The sequence below is a fragment of the Leucoraja erinacea genome, chromosome 14, assembly GCF_028641065.1.
Source record: "Leucoraja erinacea ecotype New England chromosome 14, Leri_hhj_1, whole genome shotgun sequence".
NCBI classification, from domain to species: Eukaryota; Metazoa; Chordata; class Chondrichthyes; order Rajiformes; family Rajidae; genus Leucoraja; species Leucoraja erinaceus.
In genome coordinates this window covers 53,411,913-53,427,006 of record NC_073390.1, presented here as the reverse complement: position 1 = coordinate 53,427,006, position 15,094 = coordinate 53,411,913, and the positions used below count along the sequence as shown (strand labels likewise).

At 45.6% G+C, this 15,094-nt stretch overlaps 1 protein-coding gene across 1 annotated transcript in view; it reads left to right on the top strand.

Moving 5' to 3' along the window:
- Window positions 1–1,067: 1,067 nt before the first annotated feature.
- The window catches only part of LOC129703738 (retinol-binding protein 2-like), a 38,136-nt gene continuing 24,109 nt past the window's right edge, over window positions 1,068–15,094 (top strand). Inside the window, exon 1 of the mRNA XM_055646426.1 lies at window positions 1,068–1,227. Coding sequence (XP_055502401.1) covers window positions 1,155–1,227 — 73 coding nt within the window. The 5' untranslated portion in view covers window positions 1,068–1,154. The remainder of the gene's footprint in view (window positions 1,228–15,094) is intronic.

Here is a 15,094-nt window from a genome sequence, read left to right as displayed (position 1 = left end):
GGAAAACAGGCACCAGCCTGTGACCCGCGAGCTCCCGACAAGGTCGTCCACTGGCCCGCGGCCAAGCCCCGGATTCAGGTCACCGCCGCCAGAACGCCACCTCAGCCACCGGAGCACCGTCTCCGCCCCGCACCGGGCCGCCCTCACGGGAGCGTCTCAGCCACGCACCGGGCCGCCCACATGGGAGCGCCTTCCAGCCGGGAGCTGGGCCGCCCACACAGGAGTGTCTCAGCCCCGCGCCGTCCGCCCTCACCAGAGCGTCGAGTCGTGCCGCTGCCCGAACGCCGCCGCAGCTCGAAGACGGCCAGCCTCGCGTTGGTAAGTCCTGGCTGGCTCTACCTCCAGAGCCTCGAGGTCAGTCGCAGGTTGGAGGCCTCAGCTCAGGCGGGGGAAGAGAAGGAGGATACGACAAAAAAGTCGCATTCCCCTGAAGGGAGAGACAGAAAGCCTTGTTTCAGCCCCCCCCCCCCACACACATAACACTACCTAATAACCAAAAGTGAACTAGACAAAAAAAACAACACAAAAAAAGTAAAAAGAGACAGACTGCAGGCGAGCCGCAGCCGTTTCACAGCGCCGCCACTTCCGGAGTTTTACTGTGAGAAGAAGAATCTTGGGGGAATTAAGATATGTAAGATGGACTGCAGATGCTGGTTTACACCGAAGATAGACACAAAATGTTGGAGTAACTCAGCAGGACAGGCAGTATCTCTGGAGATAAGGAATGGGTAACGTTTCAGGTTGAGACCCTTCACGTCACCCATTCCTTGTGTTAGGTTCTTGATTAGAAAAAGGCATCAAAGGTTTCGGGGAGAAGGCAATGTGATTGCAATTCGTGATTGATTTTTTGCACAACCGAGGTCCCCAAATGCTGAAAACAAAACAGTTCTGCAAATTGAACATCCAGATCTCAGCCTTTGCGTGCTGGGTTAGTTAAATTTGCCATTTAAGCAAAGACAAACAGAGCTTGTGCAATAGGTAAAAGTCTTGTAGTTCTCTTTCATGATAATATTATCTAATCAGTTGAACTATGGACTTTCATGATAGAACTAGGAACTATATAAGATCAAGTGCACTCAAAAAACGGTACTAATTGAACCTCAGGCAAGAAAAATATTCTCTCTACCTGCATCTGTAATTGGGAATCGAACAAAATGCCTGTAGATTATAATGGCACATGGGAAATGATAGAAAATAAGAATTTTGATGGCTACATGAAAGCTTTGGGTAAGTTTATACTGTTCTATGATTATTTGTAGGCAATCATGATTTAGTTGGTAATATTTTTAGTTTCTGCTTAAGAAATATTCTGCTTAAGAATAATGGAACTGGGAACTACAAACTATTCAAAAATAGCACAAGTACAACCCAGGACCTGCATGTGGCTTTAAGTGCTGACTGACTACTAATCTATCTAATGTCTTCAATAAAAAGTGTCCTTAGTTCTTGTTTCATTTGAGGTAAAATGCCTAATATTGGGATAAGCCAATAGTGCAGTTGAATAACATTTGAATCTCAAAGCAGTGCGATGATATATGACTTGGTAAAGGTGATAAATGAGCACTGCATATATATTTTATCAGGTAGGTTCATAAGGTCATTAGGTCATAAGGAATAGGAGTAGAATTAGGCCATTTGGCCCATCAAGACTATGCCATTCAATCATAGCTGATCTATCTCTCCATCCTAACCCCATTCTCCTGCCTTCTCCCCAAAACCTCTGACACCCGTACTAATCAAGAATTTATCTATCTCTGCCTTAAAAATATCAAATATCGGGCTCCACAGCCTTCTGTGGCAAAGAATTCCATTGATTCACCACCCTCTGACTGAATAAATTTCTGCTCATCTCCTTCCAAAAAGAACGTCCTTTAATTCTGAGGCTACGACCTCTAGTCTTGGACTCTCCCATTAGAGGAAACATCCTCTCCACATCCACTATCCAAGCCTTTCACCATTTGGTAAGTTTCAAAGAGATCCCCCCTCATTCTTCTAAACTCCAGCGATAGTTCAAAGTTCAAAGTTCAAAGTAAACTTTAGTGTCAATTCAATTATGCAACAGTAGTTACACAGAGGATTGAAATTACGTTTCCCCAAACTCCAAATGTGCAGTAATATTAAAAACACAGACAGACAACATACCAATAAAAATAGACAATAGACATACATTATTTAAAATATTAAAATATTCACAGTGTGCCAAAATGTAGCAAAAACGTTGAGGTATTTTAAAAAAGGTGCAACAATGAAAGGTGCAATATAGAAAAAGTGCAAATTTCGTACTGGAGACATTGAGCCAAAGTTATTTTCACAGTTTGTTTGTCTTTGTTTGGATACTGTTCATGGGATTTTCTTAAGTGTGTTGAGTAGTCTGATGGCCTGAGAGAAAAATATGTTTTTGAATCTGGTGGTTTTGCTCCGCTAGGTTATGACAGTGGGTGGCATTTGCAGTTTTTGTAATCTATTTGTGAATCACTAAATCATTTGTATTTGAGATTCTTCTTCTTTTCGTGTCCATCTTGTTAAAAGTGTTGACCTCGCTATCATTGCTGAAAAGGATGCAAGCTTCCGGCATCAATCAGTGGAAGCCATCACTTGTTGCAATAGATGATGGCTGTAGGAGGATTAGCTCAGGATACTTCCAGTTTACAGCCCCGCCAGGTGGACACTTCTGCTATGGGGCCATATTTGAAATAATATATTTATTGATGATTTATTTCATCTGCTGTTTGTGGAGGATTGCCGATGTTTTGCAGATTCTTTGCTTTTCATGTTTGCCTTCAAAGCGACAGACCATCAACAGAGGGTGCACAATTGGCAATGGGGTTGAGGGGATAAATTAGCCATGATTGAATGGCGGAGCAGACTTGATTGGCCAAATGGCCTTATTATGCTCCTATAGCATATGAACTAATGAACCTATAGAACAATTTGGGATGTTTCAAAGGAACTACATCACAAAAAGTTGTTTTCAAAATTAAAACAAGTCAAGTCTTAGCATTTTGACCGCCACAATCATGCATAGCCCCCAACGAAGCTGGAATATCCTCCCCTATGCACTATTGCTTGTATTGAAACTACAAGTAATTTCTATCTGAAGAAAGGTCTCAACCTGAAACGTCATCTATTCATTCCCTCCTCTAATGCTGCCTTGACCTGCTGAGTTAAGGGCCTGTCCCACTTACGCAACCTTGGCTTGCAAATTATGCGACTTCGTGGACGCTTGAGGCGTACGGGCACCGTATGGCCACGCGGGGCCGGTCCCGCTAAGAAGCGTGGTGGGGTATGGAGTTGAGCGGGGCTGGTCCCGATATCGCGCGGGGCTCCGAAATTCCTGCTGTGACTGAAATCTTCGCGCACCAACGGCCTGTCGGCCCACATACGCACGCAGGCGCATTGCGGTCATACGCAGCATCTTGACGTCGTACGCAGCATGTTGATGGCATAGGCCTAGTGCGGCCGTTGCTTGATGACGTCACCGCCCGACGCCCAAATTCAGTCGGCCCGCCTCCTGCCCAGCTGATTTGTAAGCATGACGTAAATGACGTTGGTCGCGCCAAACGCACGCAATCGTATGTAAGTGGGACAGGCCCTTAATTCTATCACTTTGTGTTTTACTCAAGATTCTAGCATTTGCAGTTCCTTGTGTTATTTCAGCTTGAAGGGGAAGAATAAGAACCAGGTCAAACCAATGGAAAGAGTGGAGATTATTAATTTAAATTGGAAGCGTTAAAGGTTAGAGACATATTATAGACGTATTAATGTGTTTATGACCAAGTTAGAGACATGTTATCTTTAGGATTTGGATCCGTGGCAATTTAGATAGTTGGATAAGATTCATTATCTTGGAGAATTGGGTCTGAAGTGTAAACTTGTGTGTTAACTTCAGGGTTAGTGGGTAAGGAATGATAAGGAAAATATTGTTGAGCTAAATATTGAGCTGGTGATGATCTGTTTAATTTGCCAAAGGTACAAATGTCATGCTGACAATTAATTGGAGGTGATCTGTAGAGTTCCATTACTGAGGTAGGATTGGGTTTGGTGCTGGTCCGTTCAAGAGCCTGATGGTGAGAGGAAAGTTGCTGATCTTGTACCTAGTGATGTTGGAATTGAGGCTTCTGTACTTCCTAACCAATGGTAGCATAGTCTACCAGTCATGATTGATGCCATCATCTTGAGGCAGATGTTTCTGATGCTACAAATTACAGTGACAAGATGGACCAGACTGAGTCCATCACTCTCAGTATCCACTCGTTTTCCTGTGTGCTGGAATTATCATTCCAAGCTATGGTGCAACCAGTTGGGATACTTTCTACGCTGCATGTTTAGACTTTGGACTTTAGAGATAGGGAGTGGAAACAGGCCCTTCGGCCCACCATGTTTTGCACCTACCAGCGATCATCCCCTTTCTAGCACTATCCTACACACTAGGGCCAATTTACAATCTTTATCTAAGCCAATTAACCTACGAACCTCTAGGTCTTCGGAGTGTGGGAGGAAACCGGAGCACCCAGAGAAAACCCACGAGTTCACAAGTTGAACGTGCAAACTCCACACTGGAAGCATCCGCAGTCAGGATTGAAACCGGATCTCACTTTGAACTGTAGTTTTTTCTAAATTTCTAATTTAGTTGAGGGATACACGGCAGAAACAGGCCCTTCGGCCCAACGAGTCTGTACCGACCAGCGATCCCCGCACATTAACACTATCCCATGCACACTAGGACCAATTTTACCTTAACACCAAGCCATTTAACCTGTACGTCTTTGGAGTGTGGGAGAAAACCGAAGATCTCGCAGAAATCCCACACAGGAAAACGTACAAACTCCATACAGACGAACACCCATAGTCAGGATTGAACCTGGGTCTCTGGCGCTGTAAGGCAGCGATTCTACCGCTGCGCCACCGTGTTGCCCGTCGATCCTGTAGTCGATTAACTTAACCTGACATAAAGTCAAGTCGAGTTGAATTTATTGTAATGTGAACATTGAGGGTTAAGGGCCTGTCCCACTTACGCGACCTTGGCTCGTAGATTACGTGACCTCGCGGTTGCTTGAGGCGTACGGGCACCGTAAGGCTGTTCCCGACATCGCGCGGGTCTCCGAAATCCTTGCAGTGGCCGAAATCTTTGCGCGCCAACGGACTGTCGGCACGCAGGCGCATTGCGGTCGTACGCAGCGTATTGACATCGTATGCAGCATCTTGACGGTGTACGCAGCATCTTGACGGCGTATGCCTAGCGCATGGCGTTGCGTGATGACGTCACCGCCCGACGCCGTGCGACGCCCAAATTTAGTCAACCCGCCCCCTGCCCAGCTGATTGGTAAGCATGACGCAGATGACGTCACGTGCGAATTTAGCGTGTACTTAGCGCGAACTTCGCGTAAACTCCGCTTCCGTTTGGTCGCGCCAAACGCACGCAATCGCATGCAAGTGGGACAGGCCCTTTAGGGTTAGGTGGAAAATCTTGCCTGCAACAGCATCATGTATTGTGTTTAAGAGGGAACTGCAGATGCTGGAGAATCGAAGGTTACACAAAAAAGCTGGAGAAACTCAGCGGGTGCAGCAGCATCTATGGAGCGAAGGAAATAGGCAACGTTTTGGGCCGAAACCCTTCTTCAGACTGATCGGGGGCGGGGGGTGGGCGGGGACAAGAAAGGGAAAGGGAGGAGTAGCCCGAAGGCTGGGGGATGGCAGGAGACAGCAGGGGGACTGAGGAAGGGGAGGAGATAGCAAGGACTAACAAAATTGGGAGAATTCGATGTTCATTCCCCCAGGATGCAGACTCCCCAAACGGAATATGAGGTGCTGTCCCTCCAATTTCCGGTGCTGCTCGCTGTGGCCATGGAGGAGACCCAGGACAGAGAGGTCGGAGACAGAGTGGGAGGGGGAGTTGAAGTGCTGAGCCACCGGGAGGTCAGCTTGGTTATTGCGGACCGAGCGGAGGTGTTCGGCGAAACGATCGCCCCACCTCCGCTTGGTCTCACCGATATAGATCTGCTGACATCTAGAGCAGCGGACGCAATAGATGAGGTTGGAAGAGGTGCAGGTAAACCTCTGTCGCACCTGGAACGATTGCTTGGGTCCTTGAACGGAGTCGAGGGGGGAGGTAAAGGGACAAGTGTTGCATCTCTTGCGGTTGCAAGGGAAAGTGCCCGGGGAGGGGGTGGTACGAGAGGGAAGGGAAGAATTGACAAGGGAGTTATGGAGGGAGCGGTCTTTGCGGAAGGCAGATATGGGGGGAGATGGGAAGATGTGGCGAGTGGTGGGGTCACGTTGGAGGCCCCCGATCAGTCTGAAGAAGGGGTTCGGCCCGAAACGTTGCCTATTTCCTTCGCTCCATAGATGCTGCTGCACCCGCTGAGTTTCTCCAGCTTTTTTGTGTAGCATCATGTATTGATTGTTTACTAAACCCCAGTAACTCAATTGTTCTGCATGAAGAGGCACCAGCCTTGAGCTGCCAACAATTCAGAGCCATGTCTGTATTTCTGGGCCACTGCTCTGCATTCATTGGATTTGTGCCACAGCTCCTAGACCTAAACCAATCAACTTCAAGATGATTTAGTCAATGGCAAAATCCTAACCTCTCAGACAAGGGCAGCTCAGTGGCACAGCGGTAGAGTTGTTGCCTTACAGCGATGGTGAGCCGGGTGTGATCCCGACTATAGGTGCTGTCTGTATGGAGTTTGCACGTTCTCCCTGTGACCTGCGTGGGTTTTCTCTGTGATCTCCTGTTTCCTCCCACACTCCAAAGATGTACAGGTTGGTAGGCTAATTGGCTTGGTATAAATGCAAAATTGTCCCCAGTGTGTGTAGGATAGTGTAAAGGCCCTGTCCCACTTGGCAATGTTGCCGGCGTCATATCAGTGAACATTTCAAAATCTAGCGGCGACAAAAAAACGCCGCGCGTTATCACCGCGCCATGCGTCATCACGCTGCCGGAAAAATCGCCAAGTGGGACAGGCTCTTAAGTGTGCGGGGATCGCTGGTTAGCGTGGACTCGGTAGGCCAAAGTTTCTGCACTGTATCTCTAAACTAAACTAAACAAAACTAAATACAAACATGAATAATTCTATGAGTTTCTCACACGGTGAAGAATATACTGCTTTTATTTGGTTCTGTTCAAGTAGTATACAGTTAATTTGAAAGTGGTGGCTTGTGCTTATTTCAGAAAAGTCTCCTTTTTCAAATGCAAACAAAATGCTTCTATTGATTAAATTATCGAGTTTTGCATTGATCATCTGTTCTGAATAACTGATTTCAAACAGGGAGATAAGTTGCATTGATACACGAGAGGTCTCGGTTTAATGCAGAAGGTATTCGCAATCTGCCAAATGTTCTCTAATGGTGATAAATCGCGTAATCAAATTTATATTTAAAAGCAACGGTGCTGTCTACAATGAACACTGAATGGAAGTGTAATCAATGTGTCCTTCAGATCATCTTGTGAAAGGGGACGTGAAGAGTTCCTTTTCCCCTTGCTCATTTCTCCCCAGCTGTAATACCCATTGAATGCACTGAGCAAGTTAAGAAGCACTTTAGATGCTTCAGTGGTTGCTTGTCTATTTCACAGCAGAAGTAGGCAGTGAAAATTGTAAGTATGGGGAAGTGTGATAATTTGTGTGCAGCGAGACAGAAGGATCGTTTAGAAGAGGAATGGTGCGTCTGGTCTTGATTTTAAAGGATTGAAACTGACTAAATAAACCATTTTCAGAAATGCTTTAATAGACAAATGTGTTCCATCTGAAAGCCTACAAACAGGTAACAAGACAAATCTTATTTTTAGGTAATCAACGTTTATACATTTTGAGATATGAGCCCATTATTGTCCCAAAGTCCATTCTTGATTAAACACTGAATCCCCTTTTTATGATTTCATACCTCATGCCATTTTCTTATTTGGTAAGTAGGTTATTATCTCAATGGACCGACTATAATTAATGCAGCAACTAGGATATTACTGGGAAGTTTGGAATGCCATTTACATCATGTAACATAGTAGCAATTTTATCTAACACCATGTAAGTGATTTAAAGATGATTGTCACAGCTTTTGCATGAAGGATCGCTCCAGCTTGAAACATTCAGAAGGGCAGGGAACACCCATGGAAAGAGAAACAGAATTAACATTTCAGGTTGAAGGTCCCTTCTCAGAAGATGGAAACTATAATGTTTTATTCTTAATGTTTTAATGGTTTATTGCATGTTGCGTTGCTTTTTGCGAGCGGAGCACCAAGGCAAATTCCTTGTGTGTGTACATACTTGGCAAATAGGCTTATTCATTCATTCAATGAGTTAAGTTGAGTTTAGTTTATTGTCACATGTATCGAGGTACAATGAAAATCTTTTGTTGCTTGCGAACCAGTCAGTAGAAAGACAATACATGATTACAATCGAGTCATTCACAGTGTCCAGATACATGATAGAGGGAAGATGAATAACGTTTAGCGCAAGATTAAACCAGTAAACTCCAATCAAAGAGAGTCCGAGGGTCTCCAATGGGGGTCTTTGTTCATCAGTCAATGAAAGTAAGCATGCAGGTACAGCAGGCAGTGAAGAAAGCGAATGGCATGTTGGCCTTTATAACAAGAGGAGTTGAGTATAGGAGCAAAGAGGTCCTTCTGCAGTTGTACAGGGCCCTAGTGAGACCACACCTGGAGTATTGTGTGCAGTCTTGGTCCCCTAATTTGAGGAAGGACATTCTTGCTATTGAGGGAGTGCAGCCTAGGTTTACAAGGTTAATTCCTGGGATGGCGGGACTGTCATATGCTGAGAGAATGGAGCGACTGGGCTTGTTTACTCTGGAGTTTAGATGGATGAGAGGGGATCTTATTGAAACATATAAAATTATTAAGGATTTGGACATGTTAGAGGCAGTAAACATGTTCCCGATGTTGGGGGAGTCCAGAACCAGGGGCCACAGTTTAAGAATACGGGGTAAGCCATTTAGAACGGAGATGAGGAATCACTTTTTCACACAGAGAATTGTGAGTCTGTGGAATTCTCTGCTTCAGACGGCGGTGGAGGCCGGTTCTCTGGATACTTTCAAGAGAGAGCTAGATAGGGTTCTTAAAGATAATGGAGTCATGGGACATGGGGAGAAGGCAGGAACGGGGTACTGATTGGGGATGATCAGCCATGATCACATAGAATGGCAGGGCCGGCTCGAAGGGTGGAATAGCCTACTCCTGCACCTATTTCTATTGTCTATTGAGGCAGATAGTAGCTCAGGACTTCTCTCTGGATGTGGTGGGGTGGTTCAGTTGCCTGATAACAGCTGGGGAAAAAAATGAATCTGGAGGTGTGCATTTTTACACTTCTATGATTTTTGCCCGATGGGAGAGGGGAGAAGAGGGAGTGGCTGGGAAGCGAGACTGTCTTTCTACATGGCTTTTCTTTGACTTTCATCAAGTTTCCATGTGGGCCAATTCCTGGTCTCTGGCACGGTGAGACTGCAGCTCTATCAGCTGCTCCATTGTGCCAAGTAGTTCCATCATTTTCTGTTTATATATCTGTATCCCAAAATCTGCTGCTCTTTTATTGATGCTAGTTGCTTGGAATTGTCTAGGTATTTCCTTCATTTGTTTATCGGAGTTGGGTTGGGTGCACAACTTATTAACTGATTCCAGTTGTTTCACATCTGTGGCAGGCTTGGGAATGCATGGGGACGAGAGGCTTTTTAATTTACAACTCACTTAAAGAGTGTCTGTAAGTTGAATATCCCAGTGCAAGTTACCTAAATAAAGACCACCTTTGTGCCGCTGCCGGTCGGAACGGCTGTTGAATGTTATTGAATGTTATTAGAGGGTTAAATTGTTCATGACATGTATTTTAATTTTAATTGCTATTTATTTTGTAACGAAAACTGAATGGACACTGGTTGAGAAACGTTTTTTTGTTTCCTCTGAGTATGCGAATACTCAGGAAATGACAATAAAGATTTACAATTACAATTACAATTACAATTACCTTTGAAGCCCAATCCTTCACCTGCCAAACCTGACAAAGCAGCATGGTGGCGCAGTGGTAGAGTTGCTGCCTTACTGTGCCAGAGACCATTGTTCGATCCTGACTACAGGTGCTGTCTGTACAGAGTTTGCACGTTCTCCCCGTGGCCACGTGGGTTTTCTCCAGGTGCTCCAATTTCCACCCACACTCCAAAGACACACAGGTTTTTTAAGTTAATTGGCTTTGATAAAAGATTGTATAATGTCCCCAGTGTGTGCAGGATAGTGTTAGCGTATGGGGATCGTTGGTCGGCACGGACTCTGTGGGCCGAAGGGCCTGTTTCCACGCTGTATCTCTAAACTAATCAAAACTAAATATTGGAATAAGGGATTGAAATTTCTTCATCAGTCACTTTCTTTTGTAGCTCGTAGCTGTAAGGCAGCATGGGCTATTGGGAGCTAATATTAAGAATATATTAATTACGTTTAATTTTTCTTTCTCCCGCTTATGCCATTCTCCATTATTTCTCATTGAATAATTATTCTGCCTTCTCATTAATATGAAAATTAACATTATATAAGCTGCATTAAAATGAAAATTTACATTATATTAGCTTTACTTTGAAATGTAGCACCATGAACAGTAGTTGAGGGAATCGGATCAAATGTAAAACCAGGCAGTCTCCCTTCATCCACTAAGAACTTGTGAAATGAGAATCTATCCATCCAGGGAAGACTGGCACTGGCTGAAATGAACTGTGGCCAAAATCATTGATGAAAGGGCAAATTTGAACAATTAGTCATTGAGGTTTGGTTTAGTTTTAGTTTAGTTTAGGGATATAGTGCGGAGACGAGTCCTTCGGCCCACCGAGTCCACACCGACTAGCGATCCCAGCACAAAAACACGATCCTACACACACTAGAGACAAGTTACCTTTACACCAAGCCAATTCACCAATAAACCGAAGATCTCGGAGAAAACCCGGGTCACGAGGAGAAGGTACAAACACCACACAGACAGCACCCGTAGTCAGGATCAAACCCGGGTCACCAGCGATGTTATGCCCCTGTCCCACTTAGGAAACCTGAACGGAAACCTCTGAAGACTTTGCGCCCCACCCAAGGTTTCCGTACGGTTCCCGGAGGTTGCAGGTGGTTGCCAGAGGTTGCAGGTAGTGGAAGCAGGTAGGGAGACTGACTAAAACCTCCAGAAACCTCCGGGAACTGCACAGAAACCTTGGGTCGGGCGCAATGTCTCCAGAGGTTTCCGTTCAGGTTTCCTAAGTGGGACAGGGGCATAAGTGCTGTAAGGCAGCAACTCTACCGCTGCGCCACCGTGCCGCCTAGTTGGTGCTATCGTTACCCTTTTAGAGTGAGAGGGGAATTTCTACTTAAACTTTATTTATAATAATCATGCAAATAAACTGGGGAAATTAGGTCATAGTAATATGGAAAATGTATGAAAGGGTAATACATTCAGCCTAAAATGACGGGGAATTGCAGGAGTAAAATGTAATGCAATCACGTCATATTATACAGTGACTTCTACAATTGTGTATCCAGAGCAGGCACAATTGGATATTAAAGAAAGATTAACTCAGTATCTCTGGAGAAAGAAGATGGCTGACGTTTCGGGTCGGGACCCTTATTCACTTCGTAGGGTCCCGACCCGTAACATAATCTATCTTTTGTCTCCAGAGATGCTGCCCTACCTGTTGAGTTATTCCTGTACTTTGTGTCTGTCTTTGGTATAAACGCACATCTGCAGTTCCCTTTTTTTACAATTGAACATTAGCTTGAAAATGCTTCATCACATAGATGGGTCCCGACCCGGAATGTCACCCATCCGTTTTCTCCTGACATGCCTGACCCGTTGAGTTACTCCAGCACTTCAGTTAGGTAGACCACCACACTCAGGAACAGATTCTTCCCCCGTGTTATCAGGCTTCGGAATAGTCTTTCCATGAACGAGGCTATTGCCTGATTCATCGCTACCCCATTGCAGACTTTGGACTTTCTCTATGGAACTGATGAACTTTCCGGGCGAGACCAGAACCAGGGGTCACAGTCTTAGAATAAAGGGGAGGTCATTTAAGACTGAGGTGAGAAAACACTTTTTCACCCAGAGAGTTGTGAATTTATGGAATTCCCTGCCACAGAGGGCAGTGGAGGCCAAGTCACTGGATGGATCTAAGAGAGAGTTAGATAGAGCTCTAGGGGCTAGTGGAGTCAAGAGATATGGGGAGAAGGCAGGCACGGGTTATTGATAGGGGATGATCAGCAATGATCACAATGAATGGCGGTGCTGGCTCGAAGGGCCGAATGGCCTCCTCCTGCACCTATTTTCTATGTTTCTATGTTTCTCTATGGTCTGAAGAAGGCCCAGTCTGAAGAAGGGTTTCGACCTGAAACATCACCCGTTCCTTCTATCCACAGATGCTGCCTGTCCCGCCCAGCATTTTGTGTCTATCTTTGATGGACTATAATGCTGCAGCTAGGTCAAGTAGTCTGTATCGTATTTGCATATTGTGGGTCCTCCTTAATGCCAAATCAGAGAAAGCCCATGAGCACACGGCAGGCCATGTTAAATAAGTGGAAGAGTGGGCAACATTTCATAGTGTTTGTGCCATTTGAATGAGCACTTGTTCAAATATCCAATCCACTGAGGTTTGCAGAGGAGCTGAAGTACTTGTCTGAGCTGAAGGCTTCTGCAATTACTTAGAAAGCCCACAAAGGGCAAAGACAAGTAAGAAATAACATTTGCAAGTGCTCAGCAAGCAACTAAGTCCTTGCACACCTCCTGTGGCCAAGCACAGCAATTTTGCACATCCATGTTAGTGCCTTCCCAACTAAATCCGATACGCTGCCTCTAACTAGGGTCATCGAGTCATAGAGTCTTACAGTGTACAAACAGGCCATTCGGCTCAACTTGCCCACACTGGCCAAACATGTCCCATCGGCACTAGTCCCACCTACCTGCATTTGATCCATATCCCTCCAAACCTGTCCTATCCATGTACCTGTCGAATGCTTCGTAAATGTTGCAATAGTACCTGCCTCAAGTGTAGGTGAATTGGCGATTACATATTTAGGATATGGCTATCTTTCAATCAAAAGAGTCTAAGTAATATGAGCAAGTATCTCCTCTTATGTGGCCTTAGTGAGACCACACCTGGAGTATTGTGTGCAGTTTTGGTCCCCTAATTTGGTCCCTTATTTTAGAAGAATGAGAGGGGATCTTATTGAAACATGTAAAATTATTAAGGGTTTGGACACACAAGAGGCATGAAACATGTTCCCGATGTTTGGGGAGTCCAGAACCAGGGGCCACAGTTTAAGAATAAGGGGTAAGCCATTTAGAACGGAGATGAGGAAACACTTTTTCATACATAGAGTTGGGAGTCTGTGGAATTCTCTGCCGGTGGAGGCTGGTTCTCTAGATACTTTCAAGAGAGTGCTAGATAGGGCTCTGAAAGATAGTAGAGTCAGGGGATACGGGGAGAAGGCAGGAACGGGGTAATGATTAGGGATGATCAGCCATGATTACATTGAATGGTGGTGCTGGCTCGAAGGGCCGAATGGCCTACTCCTGCACCTATTGTCTATTGTCTATTGTCTAATATGGGCTGTTGAAGATTAATTATTAACCACTGTGACAAGCCATCATTTATAACTTAACCTCTAAAAAAGCCTCTCATTTCAGGAACAATCTGCTGGGGTTATTCACAGAAACATAAGCAGGTAAAAATTGATAAGGAGCCAAAGAAAAAAATATAGACAGAACATCCAAAAGCTTGACTGAAGAGATGATAAGAAAGATAATTTAAGCTACACAAAAAAGTTGGAGAAACTCAGCGGGTGCAGCAGCATCTATGGAGCGAAGGAAATAGGTAACGTTTCTGGCCGAAACCCTTCTTCAGACTGAAGAAGGGTTTCGGCCCGAAACGTTACCTATTTCCTTCGCTCCATAGATGCTGCTGCACCCGCTGAGTTTCTCCAGCTTTTTTGTGTACCTTCGATTCTCCAGCATCTGCAGTTCCTTCTTAATCCGTAGGTAGGCGGCGCGACTCTGGTCAGCAGCGGCCTCTGCAGCCTGTCCGCGTTTTTATTATTTTTTATCTGTGTTTTAATGTAGTTTTTGTTATTTTATGTTGGGGTGTGTGTGTGGGGGGGTGGGGGTGGGGTGGGAGGGGGGGGGGGAAACTTTTAAATCTCTCTCTGCACTGGAAACCGGACCTTTTCTCGTCGGGTCTCAGTTGTCGTTGGGGCCGCAACGAGGAGCGGCCTCCAACAGGAAGAAGCCGGGGACTCAGGTGCCGACTCACCTCACCGTCGCGGAGCTGGCCGAGACCGGAGCGGGTGGAGCGGTGGAGGAGCGCTGCTGCTGCTGCTGCTGCTGCTGCTGCCGCTGCCGCTGCTGCTGCTGAGTCGGAGGCTGCTGCTGCGGGTCTGCGGACGGCGGCACCGGGAGCCCGCGGGTCCCTGGAGGGAGACCGCTTTTCGGGGCTCCTGCAACGGCGACTTCTCTCCCGCCCGAGTTGCGTGGTTGAAGAGCTCCTGGAGCGGGACCTAACAGCACCGCCCCGCGCGGCTTGGAATGGCCGCGGGACTATGCGAGCGCACGCCGGGGGCTTTGACTTTGACTCTGACATCGGGGGGGGGAGAGTGCAGTGGAGAGATAAGTTTTTTTGGCCTTCCATCACAGCTATGTGATGGATGTTTATGTAAAATGTAATTGTGTTGTGTCTGGGGTCTATTTGTGTGTAATGTATGGCTGCAGAAACGGCATTTCATTTGGACCTCCAGGGGTCCAAATGACAAATAAATAGACTATTGACTATTGACTATTAAACACAAGATAATTTAAGCCTTCTTCTTGCAAATGGCGTGCACAGCCAAAAGTTGGCAGGGCAACTTGTTCTATTTGATCTTATTTGATTGTGCACGCCAGGGTAATTGCATTTGTTGAAACAGGGCGGACCACATAAGGTTTGCAATCTCCCACTCCATAATTTACACAATGAAGTGTAGAAAAGGCATTTTAAAAAGCAATTCCAATGCATTCCAGTCTATTTAAGATGACATTGATTTAATTGTGGAGTCCTAGCAGTTAACCATATAACCATATAACCATATAACAATTACAGC